General features: G+C 44.3%; 1 protein-coding gene across 2 annotated transcripts in view; it reads right to left on the minus strand.

The window, feature by feature from the left end:
* PRDM16 (PR/SET domain 16) overlaps positions 1-26,913 on the minus strand; it is a 282,440-nt gene that overhangs the window by 162,272 nt on the left and 93,255 nt on the right. For both annotated transcript variants that reach the window (XM_088066579.1, XM_088066578.1), the window contains exon 2: positions 16,768-17,117. In XM_088066579.1, coding sequence (XP_087922705.1) covers positions 16,768-17,117 — 350 coding nt within the window. The remainder of the gene's footprint in view (positions 1-16,767; positions 17,118-26,913) is intronic.

Raw genomic sequence — 26,913 nt, forward strand, 5'->3', positions numbered from 1 at the left:
TGCTCCTGTCCTGGGAATAAACACCTGAGAGGAGACCAGCCCAAATTCCAGGTTTCTACTGTAATTTCAGCCAAAAGTGATCAAACCCCCTGATTTCTGAGGATTGGGAATACAGTAATGGTGTGAGCAAGCAAAATGTACAATATGAAAAAATTGGCAACTGGATCCTCATTAAAACTCCCTTGATATTGTGAACAAGGACAAAGATGATGAGGGAACATTGAACCGCTCGCACAAAACCAGCCATGGCTTTTTGAAACTAAAATGCTGAACTTCGACACTGGCAACAGTCAAAACTGATACCATTTCCGCTCTTTCTTCCAGTAACCGTGAAAACTTATTTCAAATTGTGCCTCATGCTGGTGCTGACAATGAGTTATTTCTCTCCCAGCAAAATCTCCTCAACTTCCTTAATAACCAGGAAAAAGTTCAACAGGCAAAGCACAAGGTTTCATTCTGGAAGCTACTCAAGAAAAAAACCAAAATAAAAAAGCTTTAATTTCTTCCATCTTTCTTCGACACAGTAAAAATCATAGCAAAAAAACAATCATTAAATACCTGCTTGGTATTTAATCTTCGTGGCTGCAGGGGGTGACAAATCAGGGGAAAGCCAACTCTGAGAGTTTGTTTCAACACTTTGTTTTCAGCTTTTCTGTGGAGACACTCACCAGAATAAATTCCACCTGAGGAAGCTCATGCTCCTGTCTGAGTAACCAAAGACAAATTGTTGAGCATTCAGAGCAATCTGGGCTTTGTTGAGATTTCCCTTCTCCTACTTTTACAGTCACTTGTCATTCCATTTAATAGGAGAGAAAACTTTCCTGACCAGCTAAATTATGCCATTCAAGACGTTAAGGAAAACACACATACCCTGAAGTAAAGGTAAAATTATGCTGCAATCATCAAATCAGCCTTCTCTTCTTTATCCCATCTGTATATTCTCCTTGGAAAAGCTGGAGCAGGGGCTCCATGAGCAGCACAGCCCTACCTGCCTGCCACTGCAATTGCTGGTATTTTAATCTCATCAAAGAATCCGAGTTTTTCTTCCTGCTGTTTTGACTTTGCTGTCTCTTAGCCCTGTCACATTCACTAGTTTTGAATAAGTGCAGAACTTGCATTTACAGAATTTGCAATCTGCGAGATTGTTTAAGTGATTTATCAAATACTTTGATTGAACACTTATTGCTGCTCCAGCTCTGAATCTCATTTAAATTGACTGGGCTTGACATAAGCCTTTGGAGTGAACACAGAAACGAGTCCAGGCTCTGGCAGGTACAGCACGAGGGGGGAAAAGTTCCACCTTCAGCCCCAGCACTTCTGGAATTACACCCTGATAAAATCAGTGCTCTCTATTCTTTATTAAGCATTTTATGTCTCAGAAAACCCCAGTCAGATGAACTTTATCTTATTGGTGATGCAGCACAAGAGCTCTGAAAGTTGGTTCAGAAAACACAGAGCACCCCCAGGGTTCTAAACCAGAAAATTTGGATTTTATCTCAGCGGAGATGAAGGGCCCAGACCTTTGGCAGGCTCTGCTCAGCCACAACCACATCACTTAAATCCAAGTTAAAATCACTTTGCACTCACAGATGGCACTCAGAGCAGAGAAAGGCTGTAAGTTCTGAAACACCTAAAAAATTGAAAAAACAATGATTTTTTTTGTCATCAGATGGATGATGCACCTCTGAGGGATGCTAAGCAAATTTGGGGCAAATGGATTTGAAGGACTAGAGAGACAACACCCAAAGGGATGCAGCAAAACTCTTCTAAATTAGAATTCAATGCACCCCAGACAGACACCACTGGAAGGCTCAAGACCTTCTGCTCCATGGAGGCATCTCAATTGAACTATTTGTTTTTCAAATTTGTGCAATTCCCTCTATTTTTCCTAGGTTTGTGTAGAACAAACAGTCTCCAAGACCATGTGCTGCCTGCCACATCCCTTTCCATGGGAGAAGCACTTAGAAACAAAACTTAGCCATGACTGGAAACACAGGAGTGCTGTAATAAATCACAAATAACATAGAGAGGAGGGCCAGAGCCAGGGTGGATTCCAAGCACCCGGGATCCCCAAGGTGATCAGGTACAGTGTTCACTGTGGATAACAAGCAAGCAGAGGTAGAAGGAATGAAGAGGATTTGTTTCAGCTCATCAGAGATTAAATGAAATGCTCCTGCAGCACAATGGTCCTGAGGCTTTCTTGCTAAATCTGTTGTCTTTCAGGCTCATGGCATTTTCAATGCTTCCTCCAAACTCATGTGGGATAATGCACTCCCAAAAAGTAGGCTCTAGGTATGCACATTCTTAAAATCAACCACTCAACACGCATCCAAATAAAAGTGAGCTTTCCTCCCCATTTTCCCCAAGAAAGGAAGCTCAGAGCCCTTTTATGCATTGTGAATGGCCCACCTAATTTAGACTGAATTATACCCTAACCTTCATTTCCCCTTTACTTCTTTGCTCCATTCAGCAGTTTCTGACTTCAGCTAATTCACTAACAATCCCAGCTGGTCCTTCCCAGCTCCCAGTTCTTTAGTACATTGTCCAAGGAAACTATGTGCTCCCATCTACACTGGTATTCCACTCTCCAATTAACCTACTGCTGAGAGGCTTTACCCCTTTCCACCATCCATTCCTCTGCACAGACATTTTTTTTTTTTTAACCTTTTACTTCTTGAATTAAAGTGCAGGAGATCCCTTCCAGGTGAGAAGGTGTTATATTTATTTGCTGAAGGTTACTCAGGAAGACAGGATGCAGGATGGAGGTGAGAGCCCTGAAAGAAAAACCTGCTTGATCTCCAGCGCTTTTCAAAGCAGAGTGCTAAGGCACAGATGTTTAAGGTAGAAGTAAACAAATAACAAAAGAATTTCCACACTTGCTCTGTGGCAGGCGTGTGCTTGTTCTGAGCACTGAACCCTGGCAGAGGAGCCAGCTCAGCCAGAGGTGTGGCTGGGGCTTGATCCACACACAGATGGCACTGCTGGAGACACGGGCCTGGATTTGTGATCTTGTTCTCTAAAAATAGTCAGCCGAATTTTTTATCACACAGTTCTAACTTTGGTGGCAATAGAGGGAAGGCCTGTGGGCCTGGAGGACTCCTCACTGTGGGAGTTTTTCCCTGTCTGCAAGAGAGAAGCCTTGATCCATGTTACAGACCTATTCCACTGATTATCTTATAGATAAATATATATTTATAGGTATAAAACTTCAGTTTTGTCTGATCAGGAACACAGATGATCCCAGTCATTTGTGTGCCTGATCACATCACATTTGCACAAATAGAACAAACCAGCCAGAAACTGTTCTGCCATTTTGGGATAAAGCCAAGGCTTCAACATTTTGGAGTCCCCTACCCAAAAACATTTTACACCCAGAATTCCCACAGCAAACGTTAACAAACCTCTCTGGATTCAGACTAGAGCCTTGTTTCTCTTACAATGAGGGCCTGCACATCACCCCTGCTGATAAAAGGTGTCCTCCTCTTCACCTCAACTCTTACGGTTATCCAAAAAACTCCTCCCTTATGTTGATTAAGACCACATTTTAGAAGACCTGAACTTCCATGTTTGCTACCTGAAATCCAGTTAACATGCCCCTCTCTCCCACCATGCCAAGTGCCTTCTTTCTGAGTAAATGGTCCAGATCTCATCACTGACAAGATCCCAGATGAAACAAAGACAGGCAAAAATGTAATTACTGGCTATTAAACACCCACCTCCCCCAGTTCCTCCTTTTTGTGTACATTTGCTTAGAAGCAAGTGAGCATAACAAGAGCCCTGTGCTCAGAAAGTGGGACTGGGAATCAGGCAGTGAGAAAGTCAATATGGAGCAGTGTGTCCATTTGTTTTGATTTATCTCACTAACTTCAATTGACAGTTAATTCATCAGAGGAGGAAAATGCCAGTCTAGTGAAAACACAACTCGTGAAGGAGAGAGAACCGAGTGGAAAACACAGGGTGTGGATAATACAGGTAATAAATTAAAGGATACAGTATCAGTATTTTATCATTCCCATTCTGGATTTGCTATATCCTGACTCTTGCCAATTACAATTTATAGTGAGAAGTAAATTTACACTGATTTATTTCACAAACACACACACACACACTTTACAAAATTAGGTGACTTTGGAAAACAGGAAAAGACAGGGAAAGGACTTGCTTTGGCTCAAATTCCTAAATCTGAAATTTCCAGCAGCAACTACAAACCCTTGTAACAAACCACAGGCGAGATGTGAATTTACACTGAGAGCGTTGGCTTGGATCTAAAATCCACAAAAACATTAAAGAGTTGAAAACAGGAGTTGCACCAGAGGCACCAGTGCAGGGGGTGGGGATGCACTGGGAGCCCCACATCTTCCTGTGGGCTGATCCATGGTCTGCCCATTCTAATGGGACTGGGTATCCCCCCTTATCCAGGGAAATGCTCCAGATATTCCCTGGTTTAGCCCCATGACCCCACAGCTCCTCCCTTGGAGCCTTTTGTTATCACCCAGCAACATTTCATTTCTCCCTGCTCAGGGGATTTTTGCCTTCAATGCCCCCCTTTCCCAAAGGATGTTTTTCAGGTTGGTCTTTGACTTAGCAAACATCAGTGACAATAAAAGCTGGGGGGGGGATTTGGGGGAGCTGTGAGATCCCGGCCCAGTTCCACTGTGTTCACCTCACAGCCCCCCAGTGCCGAGAGCCATCAGGTGAGAGGCATCAGACAGAATATCCTTGCTCGGATGAATGTATGAATCTATTTTACTCACACCATCCCCATCCTCTCTGGACCTCCTGATCTCCTGTGTTCTGGAATTTGCCTTTCACTACAAAAAGCAGAATTTGCTTGTATTTAATTTCAACATTTTTCCCAGTAGTTTCATCAAATGCTCCTGTACAAGGATCCTGTTTGTTCTCAGACAACACTCCCAGTTTGAAGTTCAGCCTTGCATGGACACAACCTGGATTATTCTTCCCTGCATATTCTAAATTAAATGTTTTGTGTTTATTTGAATGGAAGTTAACCTGTGGTCTTTTTGGCCCATTCATTGAGTTTTGCAGGGCTACTGAACATTTTGGGCACCATCCCTGATGCTGAACTTCCATCTGGGAAGTGCTGCTCCTCCACTCAGCAGCAAACCCCAGTTTCTGCTCCAAAGAACACAGACAGCTCAACAAGGAGCTGAACTTCCTGCCTTTTTTCTTTCCCCTTAAATCACCTTCTATGCTTATTAAACCCCAAGCACAGCTGCAGGGGACTAGAAGAAATTAAGCTTCTTTCTGTCCATTTCCCAGGAAACTGCACAAGAGGCAAAAATAATCTGTCCTGGTTGAAGCATCTGCATTTTGGCTCCAGAACTCTCCAGAAAGGCACCATCTCCATCTCCCTGCCATGCTGATGAAATTAATTTTGGAGATGATAAAACCACTTAGGAATAGCAAAAAATCCTTCCCTTCTGAGGGTGGGAGTGTCCATAAGTCAAGGTTTGGGACAATGGTTCTGTTGGTGTTTAAGAGATGAGCTGCCCTCACTTTTGGTTTCAGCACAAGTAAACTTGGTTCATTTTCTTAACTTCATTTTTTTGGAGCAAGTTGCCAACAGAGAAGCACTTTTGAATTGCTAAGCTAAGAAAGACTCAACACAACCACCAAGAAAAGGATGGTATCAGCTCTGAAACACCTGCCATATTACTGGTTAACGGCTGCAAAGGCACAAATATGAGGTAGGACACAGGAGAGAGAAAGGAATCACAGCCTGAGCTTTCACCCAAATACCTAAATCAAATCACAATTCTTGCAAAGGTTTAGAGAAGTCTGGATACTTCTGTTATGTTCACAAGGCACTGCTTTGGGGCAGTTATTGCTCAGAAAAGGAACTACCAATTATTGCGGTAGGGTTTATTGGTGTGTATGGTCCCATAGGCCCAAATGCCAGGCTGGTCCAGTGAATGGGGTGAACTTCTTAAAATACCTAAAAATTAGGTATACTTTTTTATTATATAGCTACACAGTTTTATACTATACAGGTATAACTCCTTAAAATATCTTAAAACCTTAAAATCACTCCAAAATGTTGATCTTTTATTTGCACCCATTTCTAAACACTCTGTGGCTGATGTTCAGAATCACCTGATAGTGCAACACCCATTTCACAAGCTGATCCCACAGCATTTTCACTTACTGTTGGCACACCCCCACCTGCAGCTCCACCTTCCAGCAAAAGCTGAAACATTCCAAAGTGTTCTGATAGACCAAAAGTCCAAATAAAATGCTAGAGGTGCAAGCTCTGCTCCTTTCCACCAGGGTTCCCACCTGGGTGGTTCCCACCCTGCCTGAGGACACAAGGTGCCACCACAGCCCCAGAAACAACCAAAATCCCTGGGGCTGCACTGAATTCTCCCCCTGCAAGAACTTTTTAGTCACTCCAAGGAATGAAACACAATGATCCAAGTTTGTTGGAAAAGGATTTCCCCCCCTCAGCTGAGCAGGCTGTGATTTAGCAGTAGAGTTAACAAGTAGTTAAATAACCTTTTCCTTCATTATATAAAAGATGAAGGAAACTAAAAAGTGTACACAGGGAAACAGAATCTGATGTTTTATGGTGTTTAGGGGTGGAATTATCCAGTCCCACTAAAGCCGCATGGCATCGACAGGAAATTCACCTGAACTGCAGCTGACAACTCTCCCCTCCTTCAAGAAACAAATATTTATTCCCCTCCTCACAGCAATTCCTTTAGACTATGGCTGTTGTCAGCTACAAGAGAATCATGGGTTTCCTGTTGGGATATTTGACACTTGTCAAATCCAATTCAAAAAAATTTCCCCTCTTGCAGCATTAAAATCACACAAGAAAATTTTGCTGCTCTGCTGCACCAAAACACTTTGGATGTAACACAGTTTTTTAAACTTGCTTTGAGTCAATAAATTGGATTTAAGTTTGCCTCATTAACAGTTCTGAAGGAGCTGAGTCTGTCCCTCTCCCTGCCCTGCTTGAGGACTGACACAGAGCCCTTGGAAAGGACTGCGGACACTGCTCAGTCCTGCTAGCCTCTGAGACAGGAGATTTATCCAGCTCCTACATCACTCTTCTTTCCCAAACATGTGGCTGTGGTGGCTCCCCCCCACCCCTTCCCTTCTCCTTCTCCAAGTTTAAGGCAGTTCACCACTTACGGTCATTTACAGCTTACATCCCGGCAAATCCAGAAGGTGTCTGATGAAAAAGAGGGACTAGCCAAGCATCTTAATCCCCCTGTTCATTCATGCTCTCTGTAATGTTCTTTCAGGCCTCTGCTGAGAGACTAGGCTGAAATGAAGGCTGATAAATTAGTCTGGAGGGAAACAAGGCAGATTCTGCTTGTAAAAGGTCATTCCAACTTTGTTCTGGGTGAGGGTTTATCTTGACTGCAGCTGCGGCAGACAATGGCCGGGGCCTAAACGGCAGAAATCCAAGCTCTGCTCACAAAATTACTGTGCTGATAAGGGAGAATGGGCTTCAGGGAGATCTAAATGGGAAAAGGGAGGTGGGGGACAAGGGTGAGATGTAGGTATTTTTGAACAGGATTGAGCAGGGATGGCACAATGAGATGTACGATTACAGCGGGGCGCTGTCCGAAAGGGAAGGAGCACACGGCTGCCTGATCAGAGCCAAAGGGAGGAAAGAATCTCTTGTGTGTGCTGAGGGAAAGGTCTCGGTGCTACACAGGCACAAAGGGGCTGAACCTGGACCAGACAGGTTATAAAATACACCAAACACAGAGGTGGCTCTGAAAGATCAGGGCTGCACCGCTCAGGCTCCAGGCATCGCTCCCAGGACGTGCAGGGATTTATTTCCCCAGCACCACATGGCCAAGAGCAGCCAAAATAAACCCCACCAAGGAGAGAGCAGGACACTTGGGTGAGAACACTCCTCAGTGAAATACTCTATTTTCTTTAATAACGTTTTGTGCCTTTCTGGGCAAAGAGAATAAATTATGGCAAGTTGTGACAAGCTGCCCTCCAGTCTGTGCTTCTGACAGTCTCCTGAGAGATCCTGTCCTTTAGGGACACATCCCACTGGAACCTGCACATCCCTTCAGTTCAGACACACTTAATGCTCCAGGCCCACTGTCACCTCACTGGAACCTGATTCCAGCTGCACTCGGACCTGGAGCTGAGACCCCCCTGCCTCCAGCCCTGGGATCCAGCATAGGAAGGACCTGAAGCTGCTGGAGAGAGTTCAAAGGAGGCTCCAGGATGATCAGAGGGATGGAGCAGCTCTGCTGGGAGAGAGTTGGGATTGTCCAGCCTGGAGAACAGAAGGTGACCTAATTGTGGCCTTCCAGCACCCTGGAGGGAGCTGACAAAAAATATGAAGAAAAACTATTTACAAGGGCCTTGAGTGCCAGGACAAGGGGGAATGGCTTCAGACTGAGAGTAGGGTTAGATTAGAGGTTAGGAAAAAAAATTCCTCTCTGGGAGGGTGAGGAAGCCCTGGATGAGGTGCCCAGAGAATCTCTGGCTGCCCCATCCCTGGAAGTGTCTATCCAGCTTGGACCAGGCTTGGAGAAGCCTGGTCTAGTGGAAGGTGTCCCTGCCCATGGCAGGGGGTGGGATGAGATGGGCTTTAAGGACCCTTCCAACCCTTCCTAGGATTCAATGATTTTGTTGTCTGTTTGATTTGAGGACAGGGGGACCAGGAATTCAGGAGAGCTGCACAACTCTGCCAAGGTGGAGATTTTACAGGGATGCCTCACAAAGCAGCTGAACCTCAGAGACAACTTAAGAAAGAGAGCCCACGACTGGGAATAACCCTTCCAAAGACACCCCCATGCTCTGGAAATGCTCCTCCCACCCCAAGGGACAATTCCCCACCTTGCCTGACCCCAGGCCCTCCTCCTGCAGATGTGATTCTTCCATTCATGTTTCTAAAAATGACTCAAACTCAGCTTCACACCTTGCCTGGACAGGCAGCCCTTGTTTTGCAAAGCCGAGCTCTCTCAGAACCGGGACGGCCCCGTTTTGTGCAGGTGCCAGCACTTTGCTGGGATGGAACACACAGAAAGGAATAGTGAACACACAGAAAGGAATAGTGAACACACAGAAAGGAATAGTGAACACACAGAGAGAGGAATAGTGAACACACAGAAAGGAATAGTGAACACACAGAAAGGAATAGTGAACACACAGAAAGAGGAATAGTGAACACACAGAAAGGAATAGTGAACACACAGAAAGGAATAGTGAACACACAGAAAGAGGAATAGTGAACACACAGAAAGGAATAGTGAACACACAGAAAGAGGAATAGTGAACACACAGAAAGAGGAATAGTGAACACACAGAAAGGAATAGTGAACACACAGAAAGGAATAGTGAACACACAGAAAGAGGAATAGTGAACACACAGAAAGGAATAGTGAACACACAGAAAGGAATAGTGAACACACAGAAAGAGGAATAGTGAACACACAGAAAGAGGAATAGTGAACACACAGAAAGGAATAGTGAACACACAGAAAGAGGAATAGTGAACACACAGAAAGGAATAGTGAACACACAGAAAGAGGAAAGGGTGAATAATTAAGAGCTGTATTAGCGAGTGAAGAACCAAGTCCACCCATGTCCTACTCCTTCAGAAAAAGCAGTAGATCCAACCTTCATTCCCACCCTAAATACAACAAAGCTCCATGGCATTTCCAGAGCCAAACAAGAAGCAACTGAAGTGCCAAAGTGTGTGAAGCCCTAAATCCCAAACAAAGTTAGTCTTGCTACATTTACCAGCTCTCCAGATCTGTGGTGCTGCTCTGGATTTGCCATGGGAAGAGGAGAACGGTGCCAAATTATGCAGAGAATGTGATTTTCCCATTCTTTAAAAGTAATTAACACAACATTTTACTTGGGAAAATTCACTCTTGATACTTCTTGCATCGCACAGATTGAGGTAAAGAGATTTAACTTAGAACTTTCAGACTTAGGACTGACCAGGAGCTCAGATGGGGTTTACTGAAGGGTTTGATGGCCCTGAGCACATCCCTGGACCTCACCCTGGAGCCCCCAGTACCCCAATCCCTCTGAGCAGTGAGGAGCATGAGGCTGATTCCCAAAAAACCAGCAGCCTCCTGAGTGCCTCGTACCAGCAGCCTGAAAACCCCAAAATTAGTTATTTTATTTAATTTATTTAGTTATTTTGCATTGCTCCCACCTTCCCAAACTGCCTCTGAGAGAGTCCCCAGAGCGCTGCCTCCTTCAGAGCCCATGTATATTTATGGTTTCCCTTATTGATCATTTCCTTTACAAAAGCCCACTGTGTTCCAGGCTCCAGCAGCCAGGCTTTGCTGGGAGCAGACAAAACCCAGGTTGGATTTCTCTGCAGGTTAAAATTCCAGAGGAAGAAGCAGTGCCCTGACTTCTGCAGGGCTTTTGACAATGAAAAAAGCAATTTTTCAAACCACTGTGGTCACCACTGAGCTGTTCATGGGATTTTTCTCTTTCTTTCTCCTTTTTGAATGTGTGGCTGATAAAATATTGCTTCAGGAGCTGGTATTCAGGGATGGCTCTCAAAGACGAAAGGAAAATATTTATTTCCTTTTTCTGCTTGTGAATCAGAATGTTCTATTTAAAGAAAGTGCCCTCTGCCGGATTGCTCATGAGTTATTACCCCTTAAGGAAATAAAGGAGAAATATCAGGAGGTATTCTTAGTCATTCCCTTCCCCTGTCTCTTCTTTTTTTCCCTTAATTCCTTATATACCCATGTTTTAGCCAATGCCTAAGATAGAGCAACTTATCTTGGCATTCTTGGGCCTAAAAAAGGCTTTACTTTCTTAACCCTGGCATGAAGCATTTGGGGAAATGTCAAAAAATGGGACCACAGTCACTTGGATACCATAAGGTGCATTTTTCACCTTTATCCAGGGTCAAAATTATTAAATGAAAGCCCCCCAAAAGGTGGAGCTGTACACAATGGAGTTTCTCCTGTGATTCCTTCTTCCTCTCAGTCCCGAGGCAGTCCTTGTTTCTCCTGACATGGTTTTAATTCCAGTCATAAGAAAAAGCTCAACAATTCCCAGCACCTGGATCTGACCCTTCCCCTTCCTCGTGGTGGTCCCCAGACACCAGAACAAAACCTAGATCCTGCAGGAAAAATAAAATTGTTGATGGTCTCCCAGAGCTACTTCCTGGGAAGGGGATGGAACTACGCATGTACAAAGCTGAGCTGCCTCCTCAGCCCAAAAATCTCATTTAAAAATTTAAATATTTAAAATAATTAAAATTAATATAATAAAAGTGAAATCTTTAAAATATTTAGAGGTCAGGAACTTATTTTTCTTCCTTGAGATTATTTTTTTTTCTCACTTAAGCTCTGAGTTTTGGTCCAAAGCAGAAGTTTCTCTGCAGTTTTATATCCATGTGTAGAAAATTCTAACTGGGGACACTCTTAGCAAGTATTTGGGGCAGTCCCAGGGTGCTCTGACTTTCTGTTTTCCTCATGAACCCACAGATTCTTTCATTTTCAGAGTTTCATTCCAGCCCAGCAGATCTGGGAAACCGGGAAGGAACCTTGCACGGGAGATGTTTGTTGTGCAGGTAACACACACAGAACTCCTCAGCAATTTCCCTGCAAGAACAGGGATGAGGGGTGAAAAAGGAGCAATTCAGGAGCTCCTTTTCCCAGAGGGGGAGAGGCTGCTGCTGTAACATCATTCCCCAGGCAAAGGGAGAGGCAGAGGAGGGGAAAATTAATGAACCAGGGAAGGAAAACGACCAGGAAATGGCATCACATCCTCGCAGGGCCCAGCTGAGAGCCCTTCAAGAGACATGAGGAGCTTTGGGGTTTCTTTGCTCATTTAAAGGACTCACGCCCCTTTCAGCATCTCTGGCTAAGGCAGGACAGACAAGAACTCGCTGCTTCAGCTGGATCAGCTTGTAAGGGGAAAAGGAGGAATTCCTGTATGATCTGAGCTGGGAAACACGACTAAACCATCACCTTCCAAGCTGTGCTTAAAGGCTCCTCCCATTTTAATATTTTAAAGATAATTTTAAAATATATTTTTAATTTTGAAGGTATTTTTAATATTTAAATATTTTTAATATTTATCACATTAAAGGAAACGGAATATAATTCTCCTCCCAGCATTTAATGCCAGTCACGTAAAGTAAATTTCCTTTGGCACTTAGGAGTATTTCTAAAAAGCAGAGAAAATAAAAAAGACCCCCTGGTAAAGATTTTAATTTTGCAGGAATAGGAAGGTTGGACTGCTGTGAGTCAGTGACATTTTAAAGAGTGTTCAAAACCCAGTAGTTTTCCCCAGCCCAGACGTGGAGCCAGAACTCTGCTGCATCCTCAGCTGCTGGATCCCATTTTTTTGGATCCCAGTTATTTGTCTTCCGTGGGACGGGCTCTACCTTCCCCCCCAAGTAGGAAATGAAAAAAGTTATTTATTTTTCCTATGTAAAGGAGCAGCCTGGCTCTGACACTTCAGCTGACAGAAGTCTTTGTGCTTCAGCAAATAACCTCTCTTAAAATATAAATTAAAATATAAATTAAAACAAACTGCATTTATCCGTGGTGTTTACCCTGTGAAGCAAACTGAACTAAAATCATAACTACTTCCAGATCTACAATCCAGGTGCTAAATTTCCCCCCAGGATGAGATTCCCATTCTTCTCTCAATTAGGAAAATTAACAGCACCATGATAAATACCATTATTTATCCAAAGTGATCAAAATCATTATGTAATTATTTTATTTTCATTTTCCTTGGGCCCCGGAGGCCATAAAGCACAAGCACACCGTGATTTATTGGGGGTGCTGGCAGTGCTGTGCTCTGTGTCAGCGGGCAGGGGGGAGTGGGAGCAGGAGAAATGCAATCAGGTCACACTCAGTAATCACAGGGCTTTTAGGTGGGGTGGTGTCCTTCAAGGCACACACACAAAAAAAAGGTGGAATGACACGATCAGCACAGCAGTGTCAGGGAATGAGGGAAAGCACCCAACAGGTCCTGCAGGACCACTGAATCATCCCTGGGAGAGGCTGGGGGCCAGGATTGACATATCTGATTTATTTTTATGGGATGAGCATGAATCACTCGCTGCCATCCCGTGTCCAAAAAGCTCTTGAATGATAGGTGTGGTTTAATTCAAGGAATATTTTTTAAAATACACCCCACAAAGTGAAGCAGGAGGCCTGATACGAGGCTGTGCTGCAGATAAGGCAGGACACGTGTTCAAACCATCACCACCCAGCCCTCCTGTCTGCCTCCAAGGAAAAACACCTATAATAAAGATAATTACACACCTTTTTTCAAGGTATGGCTGATAAAACACAGCATTCTGCATTCCCATGGATGTTTTGGGCTACTAATGAGTGAAGCTGAAAGTTTCAGTGAGTAACACCGGGTCTGGAGCGAGGAGTTCAGATGGAAACAGGGCTGGCTCTGCCTCCAAACACAAACTGAATTTCCTGGGGACTTCGAGGTACAATTCACTGCTCTGTTTCATTTTCATTTTCACAAATCTGCCCTTACTGGAGTTTGAAAAGAGAAAGACCTTTCTGTAGTGGTAATCTTTGGGCAGAAGAGAAAGATACATTCTCACATCAAAGCCCTCAATAGCAGGTTTTCCAACCCCCATAATATTATTTGATTTTTTTTTAATGCAGAAATCAGAAAGAACGTCCTGTATGACAACAAAATCAGCATTTTCTAGCAAAACTGAGATGGTGCTGAGGAATAGCCACTTTGCAGCCAGTTCCACTTCCAGTGAACTCCCAGTTTAGTCAAAGCCTGACAATAAATTTCCTGTGATGAAGGGCAAGAACTCCTTGTGCTAAAGGCAGAAGCACTGTTCAAATTAAGGAACTGATGACTCCTAAAAACAAACAAATACAAGGATCAGGTTTTCAGAGTTTGGGGAGTGAGTTGTACACAAAGAGGGATTATCAAGATTATAAACTACAGGAAATGAATTGAGAAATATGAATAGAAGAGGTGAAGAACAGGTATCATTCCTGAAGTAAATTCCTAATAGCAGAGGCAATTCACATGGAATATATTCAAATTGGCCATAACAAGGAGTTGTGTGGAAGTCTTACACCACAAGTCACTGCAAGTCCAAACTACAAGTTCCAGAGAAATACTGGCCAAAGAACCAGTGACAAACCAAAGAAGGAGCATTCCTCATGATCCTACAAATCCCAGATTTGTTGAATTTATCACCACTGAAAGAAACAGCACAGGGAAGCAAAAGCCAACAAGTTACTGGGTGACAAAAAACTCCTTCCCTTTCCCTTTCTTTCACTCATTGCCCATTTCCTGCCTGCTCAATTTTATGAGTAGAGGGTGCAAACACATGCCAAGTTACCATTTCCCAATTTGCCATCAGGTAGAGCTGCCTCGAACATCTCCTCAGGCCTTTTCCAACCTTCCAACCCCAAGGGAAGGGCTCAGGCACCAAGACCCAGCAGACAGAGCTTATTCCATGAACTCCTGTCCAGCACATGAAGGAATTCATGGATGTTGCTTCCAAATAAAATACTGAAGGCACTGAATGGAAACAGGACCCTGGAATGTCCTTAAACACTCTGGGAAATAGGAAAATTCAAGAGGTGCCTGCAAGGACAAGCAGAGAGTGTTGGGGTGGGTTTGAGGACACCTGAGGGAGGACAAAGCTCTTCCTATGAGGTGTGAAATGTCCCTGCCACAGCAGGGGACAAAGGAACGAACAGGAGAAGTGCCCTGGAGAGGGAAAGTTTGCTCAATTACACTACAAAAACAAACAGTATCACAAAGTCAACGGGAATTGATAAATGCAGCTCCTATCAGAGCACATAGAGCAGTGGGGATGTGAGGAACCTTTCTGAAAATCGTGAGTGTAAATACCAACTTTTATCAGAATTATGAAACACAAGGAAAATGTTTAGCCAAGGTCATAGAAAACAAGGTTTGCACTGTTCGGCTTCTGCCAGCCAATGAGGATTGCACTTTGTTCCTAAAAATCAGCCTTAAAACAAAATAACAAAGATATAAATTGAAACAACAAATGCCACCTATCAATAATTAGGTTAGAAAAAGAGGATTCATCTTTCACATTGCAGCCTACAAATAATTAATATGACATATTCCTAGAGGAAAATTATCCTTATTTTCAGAGACACCTGGAAGTGATCAATACCTTCCTCAGGAATCCCGAGCCCCTCGCACCTACAGCCCCTCTGAACCAGACCGTGTATTGCCAGTAAAATAAAAGGGATTTTTCCCCCCCAAAGCCCCACTTTTTGATGCTTATACAGTCATACCAAGCAAATATTCTGCGATGTTATTTACTATAGAAGCCAACACCAAGAGGAGTTTCTGAGGAATGTCATTGGAGGGGAGAGAGGGGATCAAAACTCAGCTAATTCCTCTCTTTACCCTGCACTACGATAGGAGGAAAAGGAAACTCTCCACTCAGTCATTCAACCAAACTCTGATTTTAGCTCTACAGACACTTCCTACTGAACAAAACACAGCTGAGTTTTATTCTTAAAACAGGAGGTTTTTGCTGTTTCCTGCACTTCAGACACATTAACAAAGTAAACAAAACAAAAACATGTGGACCTGCTTCTCTGGGTTTCACTGGGTCTCACTGCTCACTGACTTCTGACTTCACAATCAAGAGTGCGACTATAATCAGAGACAATTAAAACTGTTAATGCTTCAGCCTGGCCTTTCTGACCCCTGTTTCTGAGAAAACAGGGTTCTGTCACACTGGTGCCTTCTGGGAAAACCTTACAGCTCCAGCCCTCAGCTGCTTCCCACCTTGTAAATCCTCCCGGATTTTGTGAACCAGTTCACCCCAGTAGTGGCTGATGGAGAAAATGGAGCAAGTCACTGCTTCACCCAGGGAAAAATGAGGGAAAATTCAGCTCCCACTTTTTGGGACAGGCCTCACCTATCCTACAGCAAAATCCTGCCAGGAAACCTCTCTGCCCTCACTGCCTCAGACACAGCCTCTTCCTCAGGACAAGAGCCAGCAGCTCCCAATGCAGCAGGGGATGGAATGTTGGGATGGGCACAGGGGCTAGAGAGAAGGAATTATATATTGGATAATGGACACTGGGATAGGACTGTGAGCACAGAGCAGAAATCCCAGGAAACACTTCACTGTTCATGAATATTTCAGGATAATTATGGATCTAGATATTCTCTAATCAAGAATATAGGAGCAGAAGAGGCTAAGATGATTTTTGGGACTAGCCCAGAAAAGCAGGGAGAGAGATAAGATGGGAGTTGTAGGAGAGAGCTTTTTCCTGCTGAAGGCTGGGTTTTGTTCAGCTCTTGGGGAAAATGACTTTCACATTTCTCCATCTTTGCTGCAGCACAAGAAGTCGAGAACATCGGGGCTGTTAATGGGTACATGCTATTTTTCCCTGCCCAGTTAATAATGCCTGTACTGCTGACACGGGCTGGGAGTCAAAGGTAACACCCCCAACCACCAAACATGATGCGATTAATCCCATTCCCTCCACACGACAACTCCCGAACACAGTTTGGAAATGACAAGCACTTGATGAAGTGACCTGACATCATTCAAAAACAAACTTCCAAATCGGTGCTCGAGCAGTTTTGTGGCCCAAGAAGTGAACTTAAAAGGGATTTCTGCTGATTTTTAAATCCTTCAGGTAATGGGGGTGGAAAGTTACTCAGGGAAACACGGCATCAGCAAAGTCACCACCTCTGTCCCCAGGCCACCAGGCCTCAGTCCAGCTCCACAAATACTTGGAAGAGAAGACAAAGGAATGTGGTGCCCACATTCCACACGCTTACCTCCCATCCAAAGTTTGTTTCCTTTAATGTGCTCCTCTGTACTGCCATATAGGGTCCAAATCTTTCCCCAACTTCAATCTTCTTTTTGGCCCAAATCCCTAGCCCTGCCCCTGGGATCGAAGATTCTCTGAGTTCAAAATCTGGTGGGATTGGAATGTCATCAGGAATGTAGACGGGAGCTTCATAGGGTGAGCCCTCCTTGGGAGTGAAGTCCTCACTGGTGGGGAAGGGTGACGGAGGTCCCACAGGGATGGGGGACATTATACTGTCCTCAGTTTCCTCCTCTGCGCTTTCTCCAGCAAGGAGATCAGGGTCGGTCTCGTACATATTATTTACAATCTCGCTGTCACCTAAAAGGGGAAACAGCAGAACAAAACACACTGAGATACTCACGTGAACATTGGTTAATCTCTCCCTGGGACAGAGTTTCGCTAAGCTGAGCTTGCACGCTTCTAAAGGATAAAACCCTCCCTGGAGGAACTCAGGTGGAGCCGAGGCAAGGACACTGACAGTCATGGGGTGCTGCAGAAGGGTGGGGTGAGGCTCACTGCAGCCAGGTGTGCTCTGTGGGATCAGGGGTCCTCTGCTGTTCGCACTTTGGTTTTGGAAAGGGGGAAGAAAACACAGAAGAGGTGGCTGAGGTTCTCTTTGGCCACTTCTTGCTTTAACTGGCTCAGTGTATTTTGTAAAAGGGAAAAAAATAATTTTAAAAAATGAAATAAATTAGGGTAAAATCCCAGTTTGGCAAGAAGTGTTTGCCTGGTGTTCGGGGTCCCTGCTCAGTATGTCCCACACCAGCACCTGTGGCTGTGAGCTCCCAGCTACACCTCAGCCATGCACCCCTGCAGGTGTAACAGAACATCACTGCTTTGTAATCACTGAATCCTAGAGAAGTGGGGTTGGAAGGGACCTTAAAACCATCCAGTGCGACCGCCTGCCATGGGCAGGGACCCCTTCCACTATCCCAGGCTGCTCCAAGCCCTGTCCAGCCTGGCCTTGGGCACTTCCAGGGATCCAGGGGCACCCACAGCTGCTCTGGGCACCCTGTGCCAGGGCCTGCCCACCCTCACAAGAGGAATTCCTTGCTAATCACTAATCCAGCCCTACTGTCTATCACTCTGAAGCCAATTCCTCCTTGTCCTTGAGTGAAAACCCTGGACACACAGAGGCCTATAAAGTTTGGGGATTTTTCCAAGAGGAATCAATTTCTAAGCAACGCCATTCATGTAATGAAAATGGAGCTTTCTCATTCAAAAGGCGAAAAAGGGTGGTGGGGGGGGAGCAAAACATGAAAGGAGAAAAGAAAAACACAATTTGTCACCCAACAGAAGTGGCTGGAGTATTTTGGGAGCAGAGTTGCCCTGTCTCCAGCGGCCGTGAGGCAGCACGGGCGTGCTCAGCAGCTCCCACCACGATAACAAACCCAACAACCGCCTCTTTGTGGGCGCTCCCGTGGGGCACAGCTAATGCCTGAGCCCTGATCTCACCAGGGGGGAGCAGCACCCCATCAAAACGACACTTCTCACTGGCTCCCAGCTAGGAACCATCAAGGAAGAATAGCTGGAAAAGCACGGCTCGACTTGAGGTATTTATAATTCATCTCTTCGCTAACCTCAGAATGCACCTTCTGTCTGCAAGACACATCTCCCCCTCTCTTTTTTTTTTTTTTTTTATGCCTAGTAAAGATTTTCCTGAGTTCATGCCTAAGAAACCTGGTGGCAGACTCCGCTAAAGAGGAGGATTTTGATTCCTCTGCCAACATTTTTTTGCTCCAGCTTTTGAAGAACAGGGAGCTGCCTGCTGCAGTTGACAAGGGTTTCCTCTGCTAGAAAGTACCCTCCCTACTCAAACATGTCACCAGAACCAAGCTTTCATGGACATGAGATACTCCATCATCCTGAAAATATTTGTGGTTGCAGTAAATGTTTTCTTACCCAGTATTAGCAAGTCAAATTATTTTCTGCTCTATGATTAGCCTCTTTTGCACTTAAGGAACAGGAATTCCAACTGAGTTGAAGAGCAAAACTGGGTTTTATTGGAGCATGACCTGTGAAAATTTCCAGAGGATACCAGTAAAGTATAAAGATACCTTACTACTGAACACCATTAATTTAATTTCTTCTATGGGACAAGTTCTTCCGGGGCAGTTCTGATGAAATTTTAATTAACAGTGAAGCTGATCCTTCATCTGACTGACCTCATATTTCAAGAGAAATCACCAAAAGATAGGTAAATGTGTCTTTTCAGTTGTTAAATGACCAGGCACTTGCAAGAGGCACAAAATGACAATGAAACAACAATTTCAGGTCACAATAGGTCTGATACCAGAGATTCCAGGAGGCACCTGTGGGAGCATAATCCCAGCCGGGCAGATGTAAGAATGTTGGGTTCCTCAGCACAACCCAGTGCTGAGATCAACAAATTGTACCCAGCATTGATTAACAGCCAGGGCTGCCACGGAAAACCCGAGCTGTGCCTTCTTTTGCGCACTGCCAGGTGGATTTCACAGAACCCCAGAATCACTGAGGTTGGAAAAGACCTCCGGGATCATCAAATCTAAGATGTGACAGATTCCCACCTTGTCACCAGCCCAGAGCCCTGAGTGCCACCTCCAGGCATTCCTTGGACACCTCCAGTGATGGTTACACCAGCACCTCCCTGGGCAGCCCCTGCCAAGGCCTGACCACCCTTTCCATGGGGAAATTCCTCTGATATCCACCCTGAGCCTCCCCTGGCACAGACTGAGGCTGTTCCCTCTCCTCCTCTCCCTGTTCCCTGGGAGCAGAACCCATCCCCACCTGGCTACACCCTCTTGTCAGGGAACTGTGGAGAAAAAAGGTCCCCCTTGAGCCTCCTTTTCTCCAGGCTGAGCCCCACAGGTGAGGGAGCTGATCTTCTCCACAGGCTGTGTTTATTCCAGGGATTTGGGGCAAATCCAACAGCTAGGGTTCAGTTTTGATTATTCCACAGAATTTTCTAGATTGTCCCCACTGAACCACTTCTCACCTGTGGGGCTCCTCTCAGCTTTATCCCAGATATTCCACAACCGGTTACATCAAAAAATACATTAAAAAAAAAAAAAAATGAAAGAAGAGACCATCTCATTTTCCAGGAACAATCCCAATTTCTCCTGAGCTCCATCCCAACTCAGCTGGCTGCCATGGAGAGCCAGACGTAGCCACTCCATGGTGACAATGGTGACAACCATGCTGTCCCACATCTGCCCCCCTGGAATGTCTGCCTGGGTGAAAAGCAGCGCAGAAATACAACTTGACCTTATTGTTGTTGTCATGAAACTAAAATTAGTCCCTCAAAGCTCCCTGGTGAAATGACTCGATAAAAAGGCTCATTGAAAGGTTGTTTCCACAGATAATCAGATATGAGCAGACACTGAAAATCTGTGTGACACCAATGAGGGGCTGGCAACAATGAGAGGGATGGTTTAGTGGTGGTGAGAGACCTCATGAATAATCAATTTAGCAGCTGTAATGAAAGCAAAAGCAAGGCTGATGTTAAAGGAAATGGTGGTAGGTGAAATAATGTGTTAGGTTTTGGGGTGGGTTTGTTGTATTTGCGTTTTAATATGTTTATTATTATTTTTATTATCATTATTGTGATTATTTTGCTTTAATTATTATTGTTGTTGTTGCTGTTAGATATCTAATTCTGCTGTTGAAATACCCAATTATCTGAATTGACTGAGCATTTTTTACGCTCACGGATTGCAAAGAGCTTCTTTGACTTCTTCACTGTAACATTTAAAGAAGATCCCAAGAATTAATTTCTATTGGGCAGGCAGTGCCTGATCACCAGCACAATCTTGAGTCTCACTGACCTGGATAATTCAACATTTATGTGAAATCCAGGTATTTTTATTTTCTAAGCAAGGAGGAGAATGAAATGGCACCCACTGAACTCACATTTTACCTCAGAACCTGGAGCCTCAGGCCCAAAGGAAATATCCAAGCAGAAGAGTAGAAAATACAAATATTCACAGAGAACTTTGTAGCTAAGAATAGAACCACACAGGCACAGACCAAGACTTTTTCCTTAGGGATTAACTGGGTGTCGGAAGGGTTTTTACGTTATTATCCAAACTTTGCAGCTCATTCCTAGCTGTGAGTTTAAAATCACATGGGAGTATTAAAACCTCAGTGCTGTCTAGAACTGCTTATTAAGTGGTTATTATAATATATAATAATAATAATAATACAATAATAATATAAATTATTATCAGGAAAATATTCATTAGTCCAGGACTTCCTTGGGATTTGTTTCCATTTTCTGGCTCTACAAGAAGAGCAGTGAGGTGATCTCAAACATGTTTTCCAGCCTGAAGAGGGACATCACCACCACTTTTACAGCTCCATGGATGTCCTGAGGTTCCTGCACTGCATGATTTTCCTTTAGAAACGTTCCCCAGGGAAGAAACAGAACAACCAAACCAAACAATTCCTGATATAATGGCTGGTGAGGAAGAAGGAAGGTAATATTTGAGCACTTTGAGCAATATCTTGAGAGGTATTGAGCAATCTGGTCTAGTGGGAGCTGCTCATGGCAGTGAGGCTGGAATTGGATCATTTTTAAGGTCACTCCAACCCAAGAAATTATCTGATTCCATGATTCCTTATTTCACACCTCCAATAAACAAAATCACCTACATTTCTAGCCATGGGGTGACAGGATTCTGTCTCCATTTCTCTGGACTCAGGCCAAAATAAAGTCATTTCTCTGACCCCTTTACAGGCCAGCAGAACTGGATCTAATCATCAAAACAAAGCCCTGATCAAGCAAGAAGGAAATATTGCCATTAAGGGTGTGCTTAACTACTACTGATAGGGTTCATCACCTCTGGGCATTGTGCTGCTCATCTCACCTTAATTCAGGTGAATTCAGAGGAATACCTGCCCTCCATCCTGCCTCAATCCATTGGGAATTCTGCAGGATCCTGGCTTCCCATCCTTCTGTGCCCTGCACAGGGCAGGAGCTGACAGCAGGCACAGCCAGAGCCAGAGACACGACCCTAAATCACAAAGGACCTTGGAAAGCCCAAGGAGCACCCACCCCAAAATGCCTCTAGCACATAATGATCCCAGTGGTCAGATTGCCACCTGATGGCCACAGCTGAAATACAATAGGAAATCCCAAATCCCTGCTCTGCTGCATCCGCCTGGCAGGACCAGCCCAAAAATCCAGCTTTCCCTCAAGGCAGTGGGAACTGTTGGTGTCAGTCAGCTCTGGATCCAGTCCTGGCGTTCCTGAGCACTGTGACTCTCTAAGTCCTCTAAATCCCACATGAAATTAAAAGAAATGAGAATTCTCCCTAAACTTTCACCCTCCTCATGGATATACAACTTCCTTCCCAGGCTTTTCTTCCTGCTGGTTGCAAACCTGAACCTGTGGAGAGGGAAATGCTTGGATTCCCTGGGGGATCTCACTTCTGGGTGCTACAAACATGCTTTTCCTTAGCCTTGTGTGACAAGGGAAATGTACTTTTGTGGGTTGGATTGTGAAACACCCTTTCTAGAAGTTTGTGTGAAAGAGTTCTGCCAGAAAAGATGCAGATTAGTGACAAAATGTCATGAGAGGAATTATTCCTCTTCCATTAAGGATGGGGCTGAAGCATTAAATGCTTCAAAGATCTTGCAAAAATGGCTTTCCCCCCATCCATGGGCAATATTAATGAGAATGCTGTAAGGAAATGACAATAAACAATTAGGTGTTTAAGATTCTCAAGCCCACCACCCAATTTCTTTATCACACTCATTGCAAGAACCTTTATCCTCCACCTCCATCCAAGCTGTACTGGGATCTACAACATTTGCTGGTGGATACTTGTCTGAAATTAACACATTAACCCAAACCAGCGCCTGGCCATGAGGAACCCCCTGGGACCAGGTCCTCAGACTACAGAGGATGCTCTGACAGCTGCCAGAGTGAAAGGAAATTCTGCTTTAAATGACCATTGGGAAATGTTTATTTATCTCTTTTGTTCACTCACAAAACACCTTCATTTTCACAAATTTAACAGTTGAGAAAAGGCTTGGGCAATAAATATCCAGGCAGGGAAGTGGCAATGAGTGGGAAGTGGTTTTGCCCCTGTGTCACCGTGCCAAGGGAATGTCACAGGGCCTGTTTTTACCTTTGAGAAATGGTGCTGTTCACACAAACCTTTATTTAATTTTTCACTTCATTGGGTACTTCTGCTACAACTTGCTGTGGTTTTGCCAACTTTTCTGAACATATCTAGTGGCACCCAGCTTGGAATTCTAGTATTCTTCTCTTTGGATTCCTCCCGAATCTTGGACCTTTAACACCACATGACACTGACACACCAAGCACCTCAGATTATTTCTCAGTGGAACAATCATTTTTCTTCCTTAGATCATATCCAGAGCTTCTCACAGCTCCCTGACACCTGAGAACACCCTAAATGATATGAGTAAAAGGAATTGGGGACAATCAAAATGGCTGTGGGTGAGATCTGGTCTTCCCTATTCCCTGCTCAAGCTGGAATGGTGGCACTATTGTGACAGAACGAGTCACAGGTCACTGGCTTTGTCCAGCTGACAACTTAAATTCCACTAAATAGGTGTGCATGGAAAATTCAGACCCTGCCAACCTTAAATCGTTGGACAGTCAGTCAGATCTGAGCTGATTCCACATCAAACCCACCAGCCCAGCTCCAGCAGACACCCAAACTCCACTCTCAGCTTGTTCCCCTTAAAACACTATTTCTCTTCCACACTACAAAGCACAGAATTTTGGGAATGCTCAAGAAGCAGGAAGATGCTTATGGGGTAAACAGGATTCTGGAGGTGGGTGATCAGGAAGCCATCCCTGAGGGACCCAGCTGCTTCAAACTCTGCTGGCCAAGGTCCGCTGGCCAAGCTCCTTGTACCCCCACGACAGTCCCAAACACTCACATTCGCCAGGCTACACATGGAAATGTTTATTTATCGCTGCCACTGAAATAAAATCTGAAGGAGCCACAAGTTTTAGCACATCCCTGTGTAAGATTCCAGACAAGAACAAGCTCTAAGCATTCCCAGCACACGAACCTGTCCCAAGTACTGCTGAGTCAGTCTCTGCTGCCCAAATCTTTGAAGCTGCAGTTTAAGGACAAAATACAGGGAACTTCCCTGGCTCTGGCTGATGCAGAACTGCTGCAGGACATGTTAAAAACCCAATTTACTGCTGAAGAATACTCAGAACTGCAGAGACAGTGAGGCATGAGGCAGGAGGAGGAGATAGGACAAGTGAAAAGGAAGAAGGACTCCCATAAAAATTAAACCCCTGCAAATGCAGCCCCTTTCCCATGCTTACTTTGTATATTCATTTTTCAGGTTTCACATTTATGCCCTGCTTTGTCCTAGCTGGAACTGCACCTCTTGAAGCAGCTTCAAGTCCTTTTATTAAAAAGAACCAGAAAGCAGATCCTAAACGAGCAGTGAGAGCAGATGAGGGCTGAGCAGAGTTAATCGGGTGCATTTTTCAATAACCATTCTAAAAGCAGTTGCTGCAGAACTTGGCTGTGAGTAGAACAGGTATTAAGGATTTCAAGTGCCTTTGGTTTTAAGCAAAAAAAAAAAATTAAGTGTTTTCTTTTATTAAGGGATTTCTGCTGGCAGAAATGAAGAATAAAGCTTGAAACAGTATTTCAGTGTGTTCCTTAATACCCATTTTCCTCTAGTAAAACCAGCAGGGAAAGTGTCCAAATTACTCTGCTCTACATGCCAGTATTATATTTCCAGTAAAAGTCTGGTTCAACCAGGCATCAAAAATATTTCCACATAAGATCCTTTTAGAATCAAACTCTTCAGAGAATGTTATTGTTGTTTGTTGTCCGTAACTTTGCTTCACCTGATCTCCCCAAATCCACAATTTTGTTTTATATTTGAATTCAAGCTGACATTTTTACAATTTGTGCTATGTCCAAATATTCATTTGATCCATATTTGGATGCAGTAGATAAAGTTGGTTAAGAAAAAAAATAATTTTTAAAAAAAAATAATAAATAAAGCTCTGCTATCTTATTATTAAAGGCATTGGAAAAAATATCAGCCTTTGGGATTTTTGTCTCTGAACTATTTATGAGATAAAAGCTCCAGTGGAGTGTCACAAGATATGTACAGTGTATTACCAGAGTGGTAATAAACATTTAGGGAGAATCTATAGAAATAACACAGCAGCAAAAAAATTCAGGGAAGGAAGAGAGGAAAGCCTAGAGAAAAGCTCCACTCGGTGCAGAAAAATCGTCATTGCTTTGCAGTGGTTTGCTTATTTTTGCTCCAAAATCCCTCCCCTTTAAAAACCTATAGAAACACTCCGACCCCGCTGAAACGCAGCAAAGTGGAACTTTGGAAACGACCGCGAGAGAAAATTCTCCACTGGGAGAAACGCTCCCTAGTTAGAATAAATAAAGAAATGCGCTTGGGCTGGCTCTCCAAAAACTAACAGCCCGTGCTGGATATTTCTCTCGGTGCTGGATGTCAGACCATGGAGCGAGAATAAAGCGTTTGTGAGCCTCCAAAAGGAGCCCTCGCGATTGGAATTCACGTCTCTGCCAAGCGGAGGCTTTGGGGCTGTTGTCACCGTCTCATTGTCATTCTGCTCACTGTGGCTTCCCCAGGGTCCCGAACAGGAGTCCTGGCATTATTAACACGGCAGATTAATAGCAGCGGGGAGAGGCATTTTCACAAACACGCCAGATATTAATATTAATCGATAACAATTTCCAGTTCCTGACGGGAGGCACGCAAATGTTGCGGGAGGAGAGGAGGGAGGGCAGAGTGGGGAAGGGGACGGTGCCCACGGAGTGGGGAATGAAAGGGGAGCAGTGAATCAATGCAGGACACAGGACGGAGCCGTGAGGTGGGTGTCAAAAGCAGGGCTCTATTTTCACAGGCACACACAGGCACACATTTTAATGCCACCAGATAAGTTGGATTTGCCTTGCGCCGGCCAAAAAAAAAAATTCCCGGGAAGCTCACTGGTTTTATATTGGGGAAGAAACAGCAGAGCTCTGCAAAAACAGGGGGAAAATATCCTGCATCCTATTTTTTGCCTTCCCGAGTAAGGCTGTACTCTGCAAATTGTATTTTCCTTAACACTCAGAACAGCACACAGATATTTTTAAAATTCAGGCCTGGCCATATTTATCAGATTTCTGTGTTTGTATTTCAAGTTCTTTTCTACTACCCCCTGCTCCATTTTAAAGACAAAAAAACTGTAAAACTTTTTCCATATTTTCTAATGGATCAGACCTATTTTTTTTTTAATTCAGTCTTTAGAAGTCTTTATCATTATTTCGCACACTCTTTAATTACAAATAGCACAAGTAGAATGCACTGGGATGTTGCCAAAGTGCTTCCCAAATGCTCCAACTCACACTATCAGTGAAACCAAATCCAACTGTTCCAGCTCAAGACCTTTCAGCACAGACCCCACTGGGTCACTGAGCTAGGTCCTCCCCGAGTTTTTGACAAACAAATGAGTTCTTCACTCAAAGACACACTTTTGCAGCAGCCTCAATGTTCTGTTGGACCCAGGAATATTTCTCCCAGACCTGGAAGTGGAGATCTTGGGTGAAAACCCCTCCTGGCACAGAAGGAGCTGCCTGAGCTCTGCCCCACACCGGACACACAAAGGGCTCTCAAAGACTCACTGCAGCTTTGATCTTTAGGCTGGGCTGATTTCCTCCCAGAAAGGTGTGACCCACAAGGACAAAGATCCTCGGACTAAATCTGGGCTGGGAGCAAAGGACTGTGCTCAAAAATCTGCTGGAAATGGCTTTCCCACTCCTTATGGGTTCACTCCCAAAGCCTGTGGAATGCTGTGGGGTTTATAGCCAGCTCCTAACTCATTTTGGGTTTCATTTTATGCTCCCACATATCCCAACCTGCCTAGAGGCCACCAAGCCACAAAATATTTGTGATTTCTCAGTGTTCTGGGCACCTCATTGACTGAATTGTCAGCCCTACCTTCACACCTACTCCAAGAAGGAATTACCAGCTGCTTTTGCCTACCAGGGATGGCCCAGAAACTGATGACAGAGCTTTGGGAAGTGCAAAACATTGAGACAACCAGGGACTATGGCAGCAACTGAACCTCAAAATGCGCACCTGAACTTGGTGGCTGGGACAC

Source organism: Pseudopodoces humilis, chromosome 24, assembly GCF_049639895.1.
Source record: "Pseudopodoces humilis isolate 2021_Gansu_Grassland_sample_001 chromosome 24, ASM4963989v1, whole genome shotgun sequence".
Taxonomy (NCBI): domain Eukaryota; kingdom Metazoa; phylum Chordata; class Aves; order Passeriformes; family Paridae; genus Pseudopodoces; species Pseudopodoces humilis.